Source organism: Danio rerio, chromosome 14 (assembly GCF_049306965.1).
Source record: "Danio rerio strain Tuebingen ecotype United States chromosome 14, GRCz12tu, whole genome shotgun sequence".
NCBI lineage: Eukaryota > Metazoa > Chordata > Actinopteri > Cypriniformes > Danionidae > Danio > Danio rerio.
Genome location: NC_133189.1, coordinates 6,060,052 through 6,081,376, shown reverse-complemented (window position 1 = coordinate 6,081,376; position 21,325 = coordinate 6,060,052). Strand labels below are relative to the sequence as shown.

General features: G+C 34.6%; 1 protein-coding gene across 2 annotated transcripts in view; it reads left to right on the top strand.

Annotated features, from left to right (window-relative positions):
- The first annotated feature begins 4,890 nt into the window (after positions 1-4,890).
- The window catches only part of fgf24 (fibroblast growth factor 24), a 39,561-nt gene continuing 23,126 nt past the window's right edge, over positions 4,891-21,325 (top strand). The window contains exons 1-2 of one of the 2 annotated variants that reach the window (XM_009307694.5): positions 4,891-5,549; positions 5,746-5,782. In XM_009307694.5, coding sequence (XP_009305969.1) covers positions 5,518-5,549; positions 5,746-5,782 — 69 coding nt within the window. In that variant the 5' untranslated portion in view covers positions 4,891-5,517. 2 annotated transcript variants of the gene reach the window in all.

Sequence of the window (21,325 nt, the reverse complement as noted above, 5' to 3'; positions counted from 1 at the left end):
CACAATTTTACTAGTTATTTCAACCTATCAATTAAACTGACATAAACTGGATATAATGCAGGTTGTGGTGTTTAAAACAAATAAAATTTGCAAAAAAAAAAAAATTAAGATACCAATTTTAGGAGGAGTATTGTGTGGCATGTGTTGCTCTAGTTTAGATTTAAAGGGATAGTTCACCCAAAGCTATATATACATTTTTAATTAACTAAATTTCAACTTACATTAATTAAACAGACTTAAAAACAGATTAAAATACAGGCTGTGATATTTAAAACAAATAGCATTTGCTAAAGTAAAAATTAAGATTTTGTGGTGGAATATTGGTCTTTTGTTCACTCGCTTATTTTTAGGTTGGCATTATTTTTAGATATTATTTTTGTACATTTTTTTAATGAAGAGAAGCTTGTCTGCAAATAATAAAGAGTGTGTGCATGCATATATATATATAAAAAAGAGCACGTGCAAAAATAAAAATAAGTTATTATATTTTGGGGGTACTATATTTTGTGGCATGTGCTTTTTAAGACCAGATTTCATCATCATCTAAACTGACTTAAAACAGGTTACATTTTGTAATATTTTAAAAAAAATGTATCTTTGATTAGTAGATATTAGTAGTAGTAGTAGTAGTAGTACACACACACACACACACACATATATATATATATATATATATATATATATATATATATATATATATATATATATATATATATATATATATATATATATAAAACATATAATACATGTATTGTCTTTCAAACTATTCTGAACAACCAAAAATGTTATTTAATTGATATTTTTAAGTTAAATCAATTAAAGTTTACAAATAATTTCAACTTGCACAAATTAAACTGACTTAAAAAAACATGATACATTTTGTAATACTTAAAATGTTGTGCATTTGATTTGGTTAATGCATGTTAAAAATGTCAATCAGGTCTATATTTTATACCAAATTATAAGCATTATACATATTTAGATATTTTTAAAAGACATGATTGCATGCATTTATGAAAAGAACAAATTTCGTATTAAAAAATAAGAATAACGACAATTCTTGGGAATATTGTTTTGCATTTTATATATTTTTCCATATAATACATGTATTGTCTCTCAAACTAATCTGAGAAAAATTAGGGTTACAGGGTTAGGGTTAGAGTTTAGGTAAAGCTTCTCCTATATAATAAATGAATGAATTAATGAATGAATGGATGAATGAATAAAGTTTACAAGTCAATTAAACTGACTTAAATCTAGTTAGAACATTCATAAAATGTGTTTTACACAACATTATTAGCATTACTTTTAGACGTTTTCTTTACATATTTATTCATTTTTTATTATTATATAGAAAAAGCTTGTCTGCAATTAATAAAATTTGCATAAGTATTGAACACGTCATAATTTTTTTTTAGAAAACATTGTTGTAAAGGTGCTGTTGACTTGAAATTTTTACCAGAGGAAGGTAACGGCCAAAGAAATACATAAAACAAATATAATTCATTTACAAATTAATTTATGTGTAATAAAATGTAATGACGCAGGGAAAAATGATTGAAAACATGAAGAAAGGAAGGTGTAGAAAGGCAGTGAAGGCCCAGACAGCAGCTGAAATCTCTCTGTAGCTCTTCAGCAACCCTCTGCCCATCCTCAGTGTAAATACTATTCGTTTCTTAAGTCCAACACCTACATTATCAGGGTGGACATTTCAGCAAGACAATGGTCCAAAACACAGGCAATGAAACTCAGAGAAAGAAAACCAAGCAACAGAATGGCCCAGCCAATCACCTGACTTGAACTCAATACAAAATAAAGATCAGTTTGGATAGACGAAACCCACAGAACTGTCAAGATTTTTACTGTTAAACAACTTTGAACAACTCAAGACATTAAATCAAATCTGACACAAAAATGTAAGCTCAATCAAATGAAGTGTACAAGTAATTTCAACTTCAATCAATTAAACTGACTTAAAGAAATCAAGTTATCAGCATTTTATATCATTTGTGGTTAAATCATGCATAAAAAGTTGCCACATTGCTAGCTTTAACCCTCTAAATCAAAGCTGTAAGTGAATCCTGTGCTAATGTTAGACTCCACTACCGGTCAAACATGTAAGAGCGGTAATGTAAATGAGTAAATGTTTCTGTTCTCCTCAGATCAGAGCCGAGAGAGGGCTGTTGAGGGAATAAACCTGCAGCTGGCAGGGGGGCATGTTCAGAAGAGCTTGTAAACACATTCACACCTCCGCTGCATTTCAATGCCACATGACTTATAGCACAATATTGAAAATTCGAGTTCGACAAGCACTTGCATTTCAATGCTGTCTGAGAGGAATCAACAAACTCCAGCAATAAAACACTTTCAGCGCTGGGAAGTTAACAAACGAGCTGGAACGAGGGTGATCAGTTGAAAGATATATTCGCTGCATGCTTTGGGAAGTTTAAATACTTCAATTTGGGAACTGAAATGTTATTAACTACATCTTAAGGATCTTAATTACACCTCAGAAAAGTAAATAAGCGTGTATGTATGCGTGTATGTAGTGATGTGACATTTGTTGAGACTGTGTGTCAAAGTCGTCACATTTATAACATATTCTGCCATATATTTTGATAAGGTCAAATGGAGAAACCCAATTAATAATAATAAAAAGATGTTTACCTTTTAAGAGATAGTAATTAAAAATATGCCATCATTTACTCACCCTCGACCTGTTTCAAAGTGTTTTATTGAACACAAAAGAGAATATATTTAGGAGAATATTGGGCACTTGTTTAATCTACTTAATTAAAATGAGCTGAAACAACACAATTCTTGAGATTTTATATGTTCAATCCAGATAAATTTGCTAAAAGTGCTAAGTTAACTTAATAGATTTGTATTGGGACAACATGAATGAATTGTGTGGAACCCTGCATTTTTTACAGTGTCGGAAAACAAGTACTATTGAAGTCAATGATTTCAGGTTTCCAACATTCTTCAAAATATCTTCTTTAGTGTTCAACAACAGAACAAACAAACAAACAAAAAACACTTGAAAGAAGTCAAGGATGAGTAAACATTGACAGAATGTTCATTTTTATAGGTGAACTGTCTCTTTAAGAAATATGTTGCTGTATAGGTGTAAAAAATACAGTAAAATGCATCAAATAAAATGTCAAAAATATGAGTTCAATTGTGTTCAATCTGTATATATATATATATATATATATATATATATATATATATATATGTGTGTGTGTGTGTGTGTGTGTGTGTGTGTAGGCACTATTTAATTATTATACATACTCTAACTTTTGCTTAATAAAATATATAAGAACAAGGAATAATTCAAAGTAATGTTATTACAATTTACATGAATTATAATATGCATAATAAAAAAGGGCATTTCTGACAAATTTTGGTACAACCTAGTTGTTTGAAACATAGTGGCAAAGTATAAAGATTTGAAATGAAAAAAAAAATCTGTAAATTTAATGGTTTATTTCCTGGGGTGTCGGGGAAAAAAAAGTAAAATAACGGCTGTTAAATTACAGAAATGTAAAAAATGTAAAATGTAAAAAGAAATTTTAATTTCTGGTAAATTTATGTAATTCAGCCACTGTTACTTTACAGTAAATTACTGTATTTCAGCCTCTGTTATTTTACTGTAATTTTTTTGTAATTTAAAGGCTGTTATTTTATGTTTTTTTTTTCCGACACCCCAAAAAATAAACCATAAAATTACGGATTTTTCATACAAGCCCGGAAATATCAACGTATTAAAATCCAGGGCTTTTAATATGTCATTAAAATTGTTGTTCTAAATACATGACAGGATTTATTTATTTATTTATTTGTTTATTTATTTATTTGTTTATTTATTTATTTTGGATATTTGAAATTATGGTACTCTGAATTACATTTTAGTATTTTTTAAGTGCATTTAGATAAAAAAAAACAGCTTGCCGAAGCAGTGTCACTATATATATATATATATATATATATATATATATATATATATATATATATATATATATATATATATACTCACTGGCTCACTCACTATTAAATTTAAACACTGTAAAACCCAACAGTCAAATTTATCAAATGAAATGAGTGTAGTTAACTCAAAATTTACTGAAAGTTAATTTTACTCATTTGAAAAGAGTTTTGAACTCAGTGTTGAAGGTACCTGATTACTTTAACTTAAATGGAGCAGGTTCACATATAGATTAGTTTTTTTTTTTTTTTACTCAAATGGTTTGTTGCAATCGATTTCCTCAAATGGTTTGAGTTGCCTTAAATTATTGGGTTTTACAGTACTCAGTTGTTTGAGTTCTCTTTATTTATCGGGTTTATGCTCAAATTGCTTCGTTTACTCAAATGGATTAAGTTCACAGTACTCATTGGGCTTAGTTTTTGAACCTAAATGGTTTGTCGCAATCGGTTTCCTCAAATGGTTTGAGTTACCTTAACTTATTGGGTTTTACAGTGTTGTAGACTTTTTTAGTACACTGCATGAATCCATAACCGACCTTTAATGAATATTATCGGCAATAAAAAAACATTGATTGTCAGTATATGTATTTTTAGCTTCGCACAAGTGTAACGCCTCTTTCTCTTTACCCCATCAGATGAGAATTTGGTTATCTCAAGCCCGCGTGTCTGGTTTTGCTCAACTGAAATGCACCTGTTTACGAGTTCGCATGTGAAATCCGCCAGGAATTCTCACAGAATCGCATCGACTCGACGAACGAGCTCGAGAAAGTCGGAGAAGCGCAAAGCAAGCGGCGCCCAGACTGAGGGAAAGCGCATTCCGCGCACCGATGGACTCTCTCGGATCACCCTATCAGGTGCAAAACCACTGACAGGTTTCCACCCACCACCAACCCAAAACCCCTCAGTGCGCTCCAGCCCTCCGCAGCACACAGACATACACAGTCCTGTACCATCATCCAGCGCTCATCCAGGATTTGCCACGCGACTTTCCCTGTACAAACCACCCGGATAACAGTAAAGAAAATGTAAAGAAGAGACTTCTCGAAAAAAAAGATCATCTATCCTGACAACTTTAGGACTAGTTGGGAAAGTTTTCCTCTTGAACAGCGGGCACACGGGACGCTTGGAATGAGGCGCGCGCTTTCAGGTGTCTTCAGCAGGTACGAGCAGGATTTATATCGTTTTTATATCGCGTGCTGGATCGAGAAGAAGCAGTGAAGTTCACGGATTGTTCGCCGAGAAGGAGACACCCCGATTGAACCTTTAACCGATTCAATCTTTGCGCGCTTTGGCGAGAGAGCGCAGCGCGCGCGGACACCACCGGGGAGACGTCGTTTTGCGTTTGTTCCGATCTCTTTTCAAACGCGAAACAGCCTCATGCTGCTTCCAGCGGCACATTTACGCTTCCCTCATCTCTGTTTTCCCTGGGATTGCACCTCTCCTCCGGGGTTTTGTTTGTGAGACACTGGCGGGGCTCCGCGCGCCACTTACTGGAGCGGCAAACGCTGGAAACAGGTGTATTTGACCAAGATGTCTGTTCTGCCGTCAAGGTTCATCTACGTGTAAGGAACATTCTTAATAATATATTTGATTCGCTTTGAGCTCCTGCATTCTTGCCAATAGAAGTCGCTCAAAGCCAGCCTTAAGATGTACGGCTACATTTTTTTTTTATATCTGGTGTAATTGCTTGTGATTCACCCCTCCTTACTTCCCTTCTGTCTCTCCCTCTCATTCCCCCTCTTCTTCTTCTCTTTCCAGGTGTTTACATTTGCTGGTGCTCTACTTCCAGTTGCAGGTAAGTCTGGCTGTTTTGATTGTCATCGTGAATCTGGGTTAATGCGGGGATTATGAGGATGCGCCGCCGGTGCGCAAACACAAAGCTTGTTTAATTTGTTGTCTTAAGGTTTTTGAAAGCAGGCGCATGGGAAATCTACACCCCAGAGGCTGTGAAATTAAAAAGTGACTTTGGATTTGTTGGTGGTCTTGCCAGGGGAATAGAATTTCTCTCTTCTCTAAAAACACGTCTGGGTTTTGCATTTGTGCGTCCTTGTGTTTTATTCAGCCTGGAGAAAATTAAACTTGTCAGTTTCTAACAATACGGCTCGTGCTCGTCCAAAGCATCATTGTATCTTTCAGAACAGTTAGTAAACAGTTCGTTTTGAGAGATTTAACGCTGGAGATTGACGTACGTGATATGTGCATTTTGTTTTTTAATGAACTCGTGACCTTCTGGTTTTGTGCTACGTTTATTTAACATGCAAAAGGATGAACACTGTTGTCTGCCATGAAATTAAAAGAAAAGAACATTAAGACAAGACTGACAGATAATTTGTTTTTTGTTTTAATTTGAAGAGTTCATATACAAAAAGCTCTAAGTGCCATATGAATTTTTGCTATAAAATTAGCATTTTTTTTCCAAGCTATTGTGTGTAGGTTCAGTAATTTGAATTTTAGAGCAAATAATATGTTATTTTTATTGCCTTTAAAGTGAAATAACTGAACATAAACACAGAAGGCTGAGAAAAATGCTCATTCAGTTGAAGTCAGAATTACTTGGCCCCTTTGATATGTTTTTCTTTTTTAAATAATTCCCAAATAATGTTTAACAGAGCAAGGAAATTTTTACAGTGTGTCTGATAATATTTTTTCTTCTGGAGAAAGTCTTATTTGTTTTATTTCGGCTAGAATAAAAGCAGTTCTTAATTTTTTAAAAACCATTTTAAGGTCAAAATTATTAAGGTCAAAATTATTAGCCCCTTTAAGCCATATATTTTTTGATAGTCCATGATTAAACTATCTTTATATACATAAACGTACAATTATGTGCTCATACAGTATGTCTTTATAAAAATGTATGTCTATATGTCTATATAAACATAAAAAAAATATTATACATATAAATACAGTTGAAGTCAGAATTATTAGCAGAATTATTGTTTATTTTTTCCCCCAAATTTCTGTTTAAAAGAGAGAATATTTTTTAGCACATTTCTAAAAATAATAGTTTTAATAACTCATTTCTAATAACCGATTTATTTTATCTTTGTCATGATGACAGTAAATAATATTTGACTAGATATTTTTTAAGACACTTCTATACAGATTAAAGGGCAATTTAAATGATTAATTAGGTTAATTAGGTTAGGTTAATTAGGCAAGTTATTGGACTATCGAAAAGAAAAATTTATGGTATAAGGGGGCTAACAATTTTGACCTTAAAATGGTGTTTAAAAAATTAAGAACTGCTTTTATTCTAGCCGAAATAAAACAAATAAGACTTTCTCCAGAAGAAAAAATATTATCAGACATACTGTGAAAATTTCCTTGCTCTGTTACACATCATTTAGTAAATATTTAAAAAAGAAAATAAAAAATCAAAGGGGGGCTAATAATAAATTCAATGTTTTTAAAAATGAAAACAGCTAGATGACAAAACAGATTGCTCTGTCTTTCTTACGTAATCATGAAATTAAAAGCAACTTCAATTGAATAAACTAAGATTAAACCAAAAACAACAACAAAAAATTGTAGGGCTAGCTACTTTAAAATAAACATAAACATTGACTGAAATAAGCAATGCATGACTTGAAATAAGGATTAGATTGATTAAAACCCCACACAGATAGGTTTGTTGGTGAAATAAAATTAACAAAACGGTAAATCTAAGGCAGCTAAATGACCAAACAACTTGCAATTCCTTTGAGATGTCATTATAGGTTAAGACCAGGTGCGATCTCAGGCTTTCAAAAGACTCTGAAGAAAGTGACTAATCCTTTAAACTGTGCCAACAAAATATACCTTAACAAGAGTGTAATAAGATATGTGCAGTTTCTCAAGATCCGTCTTTGCTGACAGATGTACGTATATTCCTCACAAGGCGGGAAAAACTAAATAAGAGCCTTTTATTTTATTTATTTGTTCTTTTGGCAAATGGGTCAAGGCATAGCGATTATAAAACTTGAATCAGAGTGTCGTAACAGAAGGGGCCGATCACCCCTCGAACCAGGAACAAAAGCCGCCGGTTTGAAGAAACGAGACCCGTGGCGGTTATATAATTCTGCACCATCAGTTTTGTTCCAAAGCGGTTGGCGCAAACAAAGCTTTAGTGTGGAACAGCCTGCTTTCTGTGTAAGGATGAGTGTAGTACTTCTTCAGGTCACTGATAAACACTTAGTATACACCCTTTTTTTGCTTTGCCCCTGCTGCATTGCATAAATTATGGGAATAACTTCTGTTAAACAATCAGAGAAATGTTTAAATAATTTGGATATTGAGGAGGCTTTATTCTCCTCACAGATCATCCATCAAATATTAAAAGACAGCTCATTGGATTTAACAAATTACCATTAGCAGACTTTAAATAAGCCCCAGAATGTGATGTATATTGAATATTGCTGTACTGTATCACTATATAAAAGAGCTTTGGCTACAGGTACAGTAGAAGTCAAATTATTTGCCCTACTGTGATTGTTTTTCAAATATTTTCCAATTCAAGTTTAACAAAGCAGGGAGTTTTGCACAGTATCTTCTATAATATTTTTGGTTTTGGAGAAAGTCTTATTTGTTTTATTTCGGCTAGAATAAAAGCAGTTTTTTTTTTATTTTTAAAGGTGAATATTATAAGCCTTCCTAAGTATTTTTGTTTTTAATTGTCTACAGAACAAACCACTGTTATACAATGACTTGCCTAATTACCCTGACTTGCCTAGTTAATCGAATTAAGTCTTAAAGGCTGAATACTAGTATCTGAAAAATATCTAGTCAAATATTATGTACTGTCATCATAGCAAAGATGAAATAAATCAGTTATTAGAAATGAGTTATTAAAACTATTGTGTTTGTAAATGTGTTGAAAAAATCAGCTTTCTTTCAAACAGAAATTAGGGGAAAAATATACAGGGGGGCTAGTAATTCAGACTTCAACTGTATGCTTGTTATACCAATAACACAGATCGTAAGTTAATTATTATAAATCAATTGACCGAAAACTCACCAACATTAATAAAACAGATTGATGCATACTTGATACAGCAATATAAATAGACACTGTATATCTTTGTTTCCAAGAAATATGGTGCAAGTATGAGTGTACAACTACCTCTGATCATGAATTAAGATTAAATAGGTGGATCAAAACAGCTACTGAAGCTGTAATGTCGATTGGATGCAAACTCTCTTAAAGTTTGCAAAAAAAAGTTAATCTAAATGGGGTGGCTCGATGGCTCAGAGGTTAAACTCTTAGAAATAAAGGTATGCGAGCTATCACTGGCGTGGTACCTATTCGAAAGGTTTATATTTGTACCTAAAAGGTCCATATTAATACCACAAGGGTACAAATTAGAACCTAAAAATTTTAAGAGGAACACTTTTGTACTTTTTAGGTACTAATATCTACCCTTGAGGTATCAATATAGACCTCTTAGGTGCAAATTTGTACCTTTCGAAAAGGGACCACCCCAGTGACAGATTGCGTACCTTTATTTCTGAGAGTGTAACATTGTTGAATGACAGCAAGAAGGTCGTTGGTTTGAGTCCTGGCTGGGCCAGTTGACATTTCTGTGTGGAGTTAGCATGTTCTCCCCATGTTTGCGTTGGTTTCTTCTGGGTGCTCCGGTTTCCCCCTCAGTCCAAACACATGCGGTATAGGTGAACTGGATAAACTAAATTGGCCAGAAATAAAGGTACACAAGCTGTCACTGGGGTGCTACCTTTTCAAAATGTACAAATTAGTACCTAAAAGGTTCATATCAATACCTCAAGGGTACATATTAGTACTTAAAAAGTACAGAAGTGATCCTCTTAAAATTTTTAGGTACTAATATATACTTTTGCGGTACCAATATGGACCCTTTAAGTACAAATGTGTACCTTTTGAAAAGGTACCACCCCAGTGACAGCTTGTGTAACTTTATTTCTGAGAGTGCATGTGTGTAAATGCAAGAGTGTATGGGTGTTTCTCAGTACTGCGTTGCAGCTGGAAGGGCATCCGCTGAGTAAAACATAAGCTGGAAAAGTTGGTGGTTCATTCCGCTGAGGTGACCAAAGGGACTAAGCCGAAGTAATGAATACATTAGCTGTTGTCCTTTTAAAAGATGGCATTTCTATGATTAGTTTCTTATGCCATACTTTAAAATTTGCATTCAGTGTGATGGAAACCAAACTAATGAGCGCGCAATTGGCTGCTGCATTCATAAGCTCAACAGAAAAGTGTGGGATTGGTTGAAATTCTCAGCACTGTATAAAAAAAGATGCACAAAAAAAAGCCCTCCTGTGAATCCTTTTTTATTTTTTAAAATATTCATTCATTTTCTTTTCCGCTTAGTCCCTTTATTAATCTGGGGTCACCGCAGCAGAATAAATCCCCAACTTATCCAGCGTATGTTTTACGCAGCGAATGCCCTTCCAGCTGCAACACATCACTGGGAAACACCCATACACTCTCATTCACACACCAACATTACGAACAATTAACCTAATTCACCTATAGCGCATGTCTTTGGACTTGTGGGGGAAACCGGAGCACCTGCAAACTCCACACAGAAATTTCAATTGACCCAGCCGATGCTCGAATCAGCCCCTTTCTTGCTGTGAGGCGATAACGCTACCCACTGCGCCACAGTGCTGCCCTCTTTCTTAAATATTTTACTTAAGTTATTTTTAAGGGAGCCAGGAAATTTTCACAGTATTTTGTCTTGTTTTATTTCTTTTAGTTGTGGAATAAAGAAGTTTATTTTATTTTATTTTTTTACCATTTTCTTGTGGTCGATTTTATTAACTGCCTTAAGAAATATATATATATTTTTTTGCCTGATTGGCTAATAAACAACCCATTGTTGTCCAATGAGTTATAACCTAATTAACCTAGTTAAGTCATTAAATTAACCTAGTATCATGCAAAATAACTAGTGAGATATGATGTACTTTTATCATGGCAAAGACGAAAGAAATTAGTTATTAGAAATTGATACTATTATCTTCCAGTAAACAACACTTGGAGAATATTTGACATGAGGACTAATGTTTTTTTAGATTCAACTATATCAAATAGTAATGAAACAGAAATGGATGCCCTGTTTATTTTTTTCCTCAATTTCTCTTTAAAGTAGAAAAGTTTTTTCAACACATTTCTAAACATAATATTTTTAATAACTCATCTCTAATAACTGATTTATTTTACCTTTGTCATGATGACAGTTAATAATATTTTACTAAATATTTTTCAAGACACTTCTTTACAGCTTAAAGTGACATTTAAAGGGTAACTAGGTTAACTAGGCAGATTAGGGTAATTAGGCAAGTTATTGTACAAGGATGGTTTGTTCTGTAGACTATTAAAAATATATAGCTTAAAGGGGCTAATAATTTTGACCTTAAAAATGCTTTTAAAAAATTAAAAACTGCTTTTATTCTAGCCGAAATAAAACAACTAAGACATTCTCCAGAATAAAAAATATTATCAGACATACTGTGAAAATTTCCTTGCTCTGTTAAACATCATTTGTGAAATATTTAAAAAAGAAACAAACAAAAACAATCAAAGAGGGGCTTATAAATATCTGCATATAGAGCAATATCATAAACATTTTATAGATGAAAAATCTCAAAGAACAAAAAGTAAAACAATCTTCGACCACAGCAATTCCAATGTCACTTTAAAGAGGACCTATTGTGCAAAAATCACTTTTAAACACAGTTGTGTAGTAAAAGTGTGTGAATACAACCAGCCTCTAATGTAAAAAAATGTATTAATTCTATTTTTTAGATTCACATTTTATAAAAACAGTCCGCAGAAACACTTTTGATTGACATTCTCCCATTGTAATTGTGATCAGAGGGGGAAAGCCCGGCCCATTTGATCTCTCCCTCATTAGCATAGACAGCACTGAGTGGGATGCAGCCATCCGCCATTACAGGCATTATAAATGTCGAGATAGTCCTGTTTTGAATTCGCCACTATGCTGACACACAGACATTTGCAGCTCCCCCTCTTTAGACACAAGCACAATCTCATTTGAATTTAAAGATACAGTCAGCAAAATTTGAATTAATTTTGGCCTTAAAAGGATCTTTCAATTAGTACAATATTTGTGTGTTATTTTGTGCTGAATCTTCACATGCACACTCTAGGGGACATCAGAGATTCATTTCACATCTCATTTCACAACAAAAACATAATATGTCTCCTTTAAAATACCAAGCATAACGTTATTTTCACAGCGGATAAAAATAAATCTCTCAATCTCAGATCTCTCAATCTAAATCGTCTTTCAGTTGTGCTCAATGGAAGTTCCTCAAACTGGAAGTGCTGCCCACAATCTGACTTTGCAGAAAAAAGGTGAAGCTCCTCTGTTGTTATAGATCGTCCCTGAGAAAACAAACACAGTTGTTATTAAGGAGATGTGGTGATAAGGCCAGTTGAAGTGGCGGTGCAGTGAAGCGTTGTTTCCTGCACACAGAGTGCTGTCTGCTGATACGCCCTATCTGACATGCAAGAGTGCTCGGCTTCTTTGCCCGGCTTTTGAAGTCCCGCTGAGATCCGTTTGCCTAGGTTGGCTTTGAAAGATTTAATAATACTAAAAAAAATTTGGCCTTGACTAGATCTCTGCATAGGCTTGCCCTCCATCCGTCCATCCATACACCACTGTCTACACACAACACAGCTCTGTGCTTGATGGGATTTCAGAGTAAATCCTGCACACTGTAAACAGATATCTGTTAATTAGCTTCTGTATTTTGTGATTCACAAGTTTATTTGCGGTTGTGATTTGCATTATGGGATGTTGATCTCTGCTCTCTCAACTTTTGATGTTGAAAATGCAACTCTAACAAAGGCTACGTTTACACAGCAGGCAAATGTGGCCCGAATCTGACTGTTTTGCCAACATGTGACTCACATCTGTTTTTGTCGTGACAATATGAACAGTAAAAGCACATGGAATCTGATCTTTTCAATTTCAAAACTTGTGCCAATTTTATATATGGTATTAAATCAGATACAGATCTGATGTTTTGCAATCCAACCACAGTGTGAACGGTCATTTAGGAATTCATGTTACTTTTACATTATTTTAGTTCAACATACATCATTATTCTGTACTGGTTCTTGCTGCAAACATCCTCTACTCCTCAGCAGCATAGCAGGAGAGCACACAGGGCAAATACTTTACCCCAAACATTACGGTTGTTCATTTTGAATATTTTTTGACAACTGGCTGCTTATTACCCCTTAATGAGTTCACTACACACCGATGGTCAGATCAAATAACAAATCATCAGTGTTTTTGATCACAAAACACTTATTTTAGATTTCAAACACCGAAATACACATTAGTACTAGCAAAACAAACATTTACAGGTAATAAAAAAACACATGAAAACGGCAATAATCATATTAATATTAACAAAGTCTGACAACATGCTTTATTTACTTCATATAGGCTACACATTGTGTGCAGAATTAGACTTTGTGCTGTCCGTAACTGTAGTTTTGCGCGTCCCGGTCAGTTTAGGACCATGATCTGTTTACACTGGAAATCTGATATTGGCCACATTTATAACAACAGTGTGAACAGCTATGCAAAAAAGTCAGATCTGTGAAGAAAATCTGATTTAGGCACTAAGCCTCGCAGTGTAAACACAACCAGTGACTTTTATTGACATTTGATTAGTTTGAAATAATATATTGTATAACATATAATATATAGAGAAATAAGTCTGTAAACTAACAGTAAAAGTACTGGTAGTTCAATACAAGATTTTTGTAGTGTAATATACACCAACCCAGACAATATTTCACTTTAAACTATAAAAAATGTTAACAAAAGTCACTTTTTCAAACTTTTCAAAGTTAAAAGTTGTTGGAGGATAGATCAATGTCCCATAATGCAATTCAAAACTATAAATAAATGGGGAAAAATATAAAAACATGAATCATAAAATACAAAAATTGCTAATTTACGGATATATTTTAGTGTATATTTGTTGGAATAAATAAAGACACATTTGTACAAATCAAAATTAATGTTTTTTTTATTTAAAAAAATACTAGAATATTAGGTAATGATGATGATGATGTTCTTTAAAGACATTTTCTACTGTAAATATCTCAAAACTCCATTTGTGATTACCAATAAGCATTTCTAAGAACTTGTCATTTAATATTTTAAATAAGGTTAGTTACATTCAAAATGTCATTTTTTCAATATTTACTTTATTCCCCCTCAGATAAGAGATAATCAAATAGTCTAATATCTGATCTTGTCCCATCCTAACAAACCATACATCAGTGGGCAGATTATTTATTCAGCTTAGATTTGTCTAAACCTCAAATAAAAAAAGAGACTCTCAAATATACCTTACTGAAAATGAGTAAAAAAAAAAGTGGCTATAACATAAATATAGTTTAAATATATAAGTATATACATGTTCTCCCCATGGCGTGGGTTTCCTCCAGGTGCTCCAGTTTCCTCCACAGTCCAAAGACATGCACTATAGGTGATTTGGATGAACAAAATTGGCTGTAGTGTATGTGTGTGAATGAGTGTGTATGGGTGTTTCCCAGTACTGGATTGCAGCCGGAAAGGCATTCGCTGAGTAAAACATATGCTGGAAAAGTTGGCAGTTCATTCCACTGTGGTGACCCCTGATAAATAAGGGACTAAGCTGCAGGAAAATTAATGAATAAATAAACATTACTCCCTTTGTGACTGAAGAATTAGTTTATTAAGAATTAATTTATTAACTGGTTAATTTCACTAGTTTTGTTAGCAGTGACACTGTAAAAAAACTCTTGCTGACCTGACTTTTTTAGTTGAATCTAATGAATTTTTCTAGTCATCTCAACTTACAACAGTCAGTCTGACTAAAAAAATAAGTTAAACTTTGTATAACTTAAAAAAAATTTAGTTGAAACCCGATTAACAAATTAAAATAAGTTCAATTCCATTCCAGTTTATTTGTATAGTTTCAAAGCAGCTTAGTTACAATCAAATATAAGTTAACTACATACAGACATCATTAACCTTCAATTTTATTGCATATAGGTAATAGGCCCTTTCACACAGTGATAGCGGTAAAAATCCCGAAAACTTCCGGAACGACTTTACCAGTGTTCAAAAAAAGCTCTGTTCACACAGGCGATGACGTTATGGATTTTTTTCCGGAAAAGACCATTCTCATATCCATTATAAAATACCGGTAAATTCTGACATCATTAACCAGAAATGACCTCTAAACATCTGCCCTTGTATTTGTAAACATTTGACTACATTACAAACTCTGTGGATGGATAAGTAATGTGAACAACTTCAATGAAAACATATAGAGAAACACTTTCGCATGTCGAGATGCTCATACTATGTGTGTGTGCTGGCGCTCACCGGCTGCTCCACATGCACACGCGTCAGAGCTTGAAGGCAAACAAACAATGGCTTATCATAAGCATTTTATCAATATATTTTTTTACACAGTTTGCATTAAGAAGGAACATAGAAACGTTATCTGACTAACATCTAGCAGCTAAATGTGTCTGGAAAAATATTCACAGGCTTTTATTCTCATAAACCGCGCAGACGTGAATGCGTGTGTTCTGATTGGCTAAAGTAGACGTCTTACCTCAGAAGGTTCTAGATGTGCACACGCTCTTTCCGGCAATCTTCCTTCTGTGTTCACACAGCGCAGCATTCCTCAAATTACTAGTAATGTTACAACTTCTCCTTCCGGAAAATAGCCGGAGCGAATTTACTAGCATTTTCAAAAAGGGCCTGTTCACACATACACATATGTGTGAAAGGGGCTAATGTCTGTGTACATGTTTAATGAAGTGTATTTGTGTAGTAAGTTTATGTAATGTCCTCGAAGTTCTTGATGGTTGGCAATGGCATCATCTCTTCACAGGTCTTAAATCCTATCAATGTTACTGCAAAGTTTCTAGAGGCCTAAAATAATTAGCATAGCTGCTGTCCATAATGTATTTGAACAAGATATATTAAATGTCAATGCAAAAATGAAGCATTGTGAATGAAAATAGGAGTTATATAACCAAAACACAGAAACAAACATATAAAGCCTATTTCCAACAAAATGTCTGGTGTATTAAGACAGGTGGACTGTGTCCTACAGGTGGTTTGCAAAAGCCCACTCACCTGCATGAAGCTTGATCGTTGATGCATTGTGTGAATGTAAGTCTGTAAGTCTGGTTTTGAACCGAGAGTGTGTCTGAGCCTCAGACATTATCTGGAAGGCTAATCCAGAGTTTGGGAACAATAAATGAAAGACTCAACCTCCTTTAGTAGACATTGCTATTCTAGGTACTACCCGGAGCCCTGAGTTTTGAGATCTTAAAGAGCAGGTTGGAGTGTAGTGAGACAGAAGGTTGGTTAGATAAAAAAAGCGCTAGATTTTTTCAAAGCTAAGCTGAAGTTAAGCAACATAAACACATTTGTTGTCTTGACTTTTCGTCTTTTTTACAGTGTTACAGTTTTTTTTTTACAGCCTCTGACATTATCGGGAAGGCTATTCCAGAGTTTTAAAGCCATAAATGAGAAGGCTCGACCTCCTTTAGTAGACTTTTGTATTCTGGGTACTACCAGAAGCCCTGAGTTTTGAGATCTTAAGATCGGGTTTGATTGTAGCAAGACAGAAGGTTGGTTAGATATACAGGAGCAAGATTATTTAAAGCTAAGCTAAAGTTATGCAACATGAACACATTTGTTGTCTTGACTTTTTGAAATATTTTTTTAAAGGTGCTACAGATTTTGTTTTACAGCCTCTGACATTATCAGGAAGGCTATTCCAGAGTTTGGGAACAATAAATGAAAAGGCTCAACCTCCTTTAGTAGACATTGCTATTCTAGGTACTACCCGGAGCCCTGAGTTTTGAGATCTTAAAGAGCAGGTTGGAGTGTAGTGAGACAGAAGGTTGGTTAGATAAACAAGAGCTAGATTTTTTTTTTAAACCTAAGCTGAAGTTAAGCAACATAAACACATTTGTTGTCTTGACTTTTCGTCTTTTTTACAGTGTTACAGTTTTTTTACAGCCTCTGATATTATTGGAAAGGCTATTCCAGAGTTTTAAAGCCATAAATGAGAAGGCTCGACCTCCTTTAGTAGACTTTTGTATTCTGGGTACTACAAGAAGTCCTGAGTTTTGAGATCTTAAGATCGGGTTGGATTGTAGCAAGACATAAGGTTGGTTAGATATACAGGAGCAAGATTATTTAAAGCTAAGCTAAAGTTATGCAACATGAACACATTTGTTGTCTTGAATTTTGGAATATTTTTTTAAAGGTGTTACAGATTTTGTTTTACAGCCTCTGACATTATTGGAAAGGCTATTCCAGAGTTTTAGAGCCATAAATAAGAAGGCTCGACCTCTTTTAGTAGACTTTTGTATTCTGGGTACTACCAGAAGTCCTGAGTTTTGAGATCTTAAGATCGGGTTGGATTGTAGCAAGACAGAAGGTTGGTTGGATATATAGGAGCAAGATTATTTAAAGCTAAGCTAAAGTTATGCAACATGAACACATTTGTTGTCTTGAATTTTGGAATATTTTTTTAAAGGTGTTACAGATTTTGTTTTACAGCCTCTGACATTATTGGGAAGGCTATTCCAGAGTTTGGGAACAATAAATGAATAGGCTCGACCTCCTTTAGTAGACATTGCTATTCTAGGTACTACCCGGAGCCCTGAGTTTTGAGATCTTAAAGAGCAGATTGGAGTGTAGTGAGAAAGAAGGTTGGTTAGATAAACAAGAGCTAGATTTTTTTTAAAGCTAAGCTGAAGTTAAGCAACATAAACACATTTGTTGTCTTGACTTTTCGTCTTTTTTACAGTGTTACAGTTTTTTTTACAGCCTCTGATATTATTGGAAAGGCTATTCCAGAGATTTAGAGCCATAAATGAGAAGGCTCGACCTCCTTTAGTAGACTTTTGTATTCTGGGTACTACAAGAAGTCCTGAGTTTTGAGATCTTAAGATCGGGTTGGATTGTAGCAAGACATAAGGTTAGTTAGATATACAGGAGCAAGATTATTTAAAGCTAAGCTAAAGTTATGCAACATGAACACATTTGTTGTCTTGAATTTTGGAATATTTTTTTAAAGGTGTTACAGTTTTTGTTTTACAGCCTCAGACATTATCTGGAAGGCTATTCCAGAGTTTGGGAACAAAAAATGAAAAGGCTCAACCTCCTTTAGTAGACATTGCTATTCTAGGTACTACCCGGAGCCCTGAGTTTTGAGATCTTAAAGAGCAGGTTGGAGTGTAGTGAGACAGAAGGTTGGTTAGATAAACAGGAGCTATATTTTTTTAAAGCTAAGCTGAAGTTAAGCAACATAAACACATTTGTTGTCTTGACTTTTCGTCTTTTTTACAGTGTTACAGTTTTTTTTTACAGCCTCTGACATTATCGGGAAGGCTATTCCAGAGTTTTAGAGCCATAAATGAGGAGGCTCGACCTCCTTTAGTAGACTTTTGTATTCTGGGTACTACCAGAAGTCTTGAGATTTCAGATCTTAAGATCGGGTTGGATTGTAGCAAGACAGAAGGTTGGTTAGATATACAGGAGCAAGATTATTTAAAGCTAAGCTAAAGTTATGCAACATGAACACATTTGTTGTCTTGACTTTTTGAAATATGTTTTTAAAGGTGCTACAGATTTTGTTTTACAGCCTCTGACATTGTTGGGAAGGCTATTCCAGAGTTTGGGAACAATAAATGAAAAGGCTCAACCTCCTTTAGTAGACATTGCTATTCTAGATACTACCCGGAGCCCTGAGTTTTGAGATCTTAAAGAGCAGGTTGGAGTGTAGTGAGACAGAAGGTTGGTTAGATAAACAAGAGATAGATTTTTTTTAAAGCCAAGCTGAAGTTAAGCAACATAAACACATTTGTTGTCTTGACTTTTCGTCTTTTTTACAGTGTTAGAGTTTTTTTTTACAGCTTCTGACATTATCGGGAAGGCTATTCCAGAGTTTTAGAGCCATAAATGAGGAGGCTCGACCTCCTTTAGTAGACTTTTGTATTCTGGGTACTACCAAGAGCCCTGAGTTTTGAGATCTTAAGATCGGGTTGGATTGTAGCAAGACAGAAGGTTGGTTAGATATACAGAAGCAAGATTATTTGAAGCTAAGCTAAAGTTATGCAACATGAACACATTTGTTGTCTTGACTTTTTGAAATATTTTTTTAAAGGTGCTACAGATTTTGTTTTACAGCCTCTGACATTATCTGGAAGGCTATTCCAGAGTTTGGGAACAATAAATGAAAAGGCTCAACTTCCTTTAGTAGACATTGCTTTTCTAGGTACTACCTGGAGCCCTGAGTTTTGAGATCTTAAAGAGCGGGTTGGAGTGTAGTGAGACAGAAGGTTGGTTAGATAAACAGGAGCTATATTTTTTTAAAGCTAAGCTGAAGTTAAGCAACATAAACACTTTTGTTGTCTTGACTTTTCGTCTTTTTTACAGTGTTAGAGTTTTTTTTACAGCCTCTGACATTATCGGGAAGGCTATTCCAGAGTTTTAGAGCCATAAATGAGAAGGCTCGACCTCTTTTAGTAGACTTTTGTATTCTGGGTACTACCAGAAGTCCTGAGTTTTGAGATCTTAAGATCGGGTTGGATTGTAGCAAGACAGAAGGTTGGTTAGATATACAGGAGCAAGATTATTTAAAGCAAAGCTAAAGTTAAACAACATAAACACATTTGTTGTCTTGACTTTTTGTCATTTTTTTTTTTTTTTTACAGTGTTACATTTTTTACAGCCTCGGAAATTATCAGGAAGGCTATTCCAGAGTTTGGGAACAATAAATGAAAAGGTTCAAGCTCCTTTAGTAGACATTGCTATTCTAGGTACTACCCGGAGCCCTGAGTTTTGAGATCTTAAAGAGCGGGTTGGATTGTAGCGAGACAGAAGGTTGGTTAGATAAACAGGAGTGAGATTATTTAAATTTAAGCTAAAGTTAAGCAACATGAACACATTTATTGTTTTGACTTTTTTTCATGCTTTTACATTGTTACAGTTTTTTTTTACAGCCTCGGACTTTATTGGGAAGGCTATTCCATAGTTTTGGAGCCATAAATGAGAAGGCTCGACCTCCTTTAGTAGACATTACTATTCTAGGTGCTACCAGAAGCCCTGAGTTTTGAGATCTTAAAGAACGGGATGGATTGTAGTGGGACAAAAGGTTGGTTAGATAAACAGGAGCAAGATTATTTGAAGCTAAGGTAAAGTTAAGCTACATAAACACATTTGCTGTATTGACTTTTGATTTTTTTTTTTTTTTTTACAATGTACATCCAGCAGCATGGATTCCTGTGAACGTTTCTTTCTCGACTCTCCTGGAAAGATCTTTTTTTTTTCTTTCTGAGCTGCACATTTCCCCTCATGCTCCCTAAATGTCATTAATTAGCCGAGGTTAAAATAACATGGAATGGAAGCATGTAATGTGAGCGTAATTAACCACCTGAGAGAAGCCACATAAAAGCTCATTACAGGATAATTACTGCTGGTTTCAGCCCGTGAGAGCAGTCTTGGCTGGGACGGAGATTCCAGGTTTTTTTCCTGAGGTATATGTTTTCCTCACGTATGGAGATATGACAGGGGAAGGAGGGTTTTGGATGAGAATTGCATTGGTGATTTTTTTTTGTATAAAGCCTGGGGTGAGTGTGAATGTGAGCGACTGGAGATCCATTGTGTTTTATTTTAGTGTTCTGTATGTGTGTGTTTGTGTGTGTGTGCTAGTTCGGTCTTCAGTTGTGTACATGTACTTCCCATACTTACAGGTGTGTATGCATGATTTATGAGTGCGATTCTTACCTTAGGCAGATATTTGTTTGATGACAGAGTTGGATCTTTCAGGTGGATAATTGCTGGAGACTTGCTTGTGGAAATTGAAAACTTGACTTCTCCGTGTAGCTCCGGGCTCAAAGTATTCAGATGTTTTATTTATATAGAGAGAGAGAGAGAAAGAGAGAGTGAGAGCAGCAAAAACATGCAGGAATCTTTAGAAGCTTGTTTCCGCTATGGAAGTGTTAATTTTGACTTTTTTTTTGCTTCAATTTTTACATTTTTCTCGCACTTACTAAGTTCAGTTCAGACTTTTTAAAAATCAGAGTTGCTTCATATGTTTATATTTGACAGATTGTGTTGTGTAATGCCGAGTTCAGACCTCACGATTTTCAAAGTAGTCACGTCATAGATGTTTTCACACTGCATGACTATCTGGGGTAGCGTTCTGTCCGTGTTGTGTTTACACTGTAGGGTAGATCAGCATCAAGGTTTGACACTGCATGACTTTACAATAGGAAGAATCGCAGACATCTTTGTCTTGGTCCACAAAC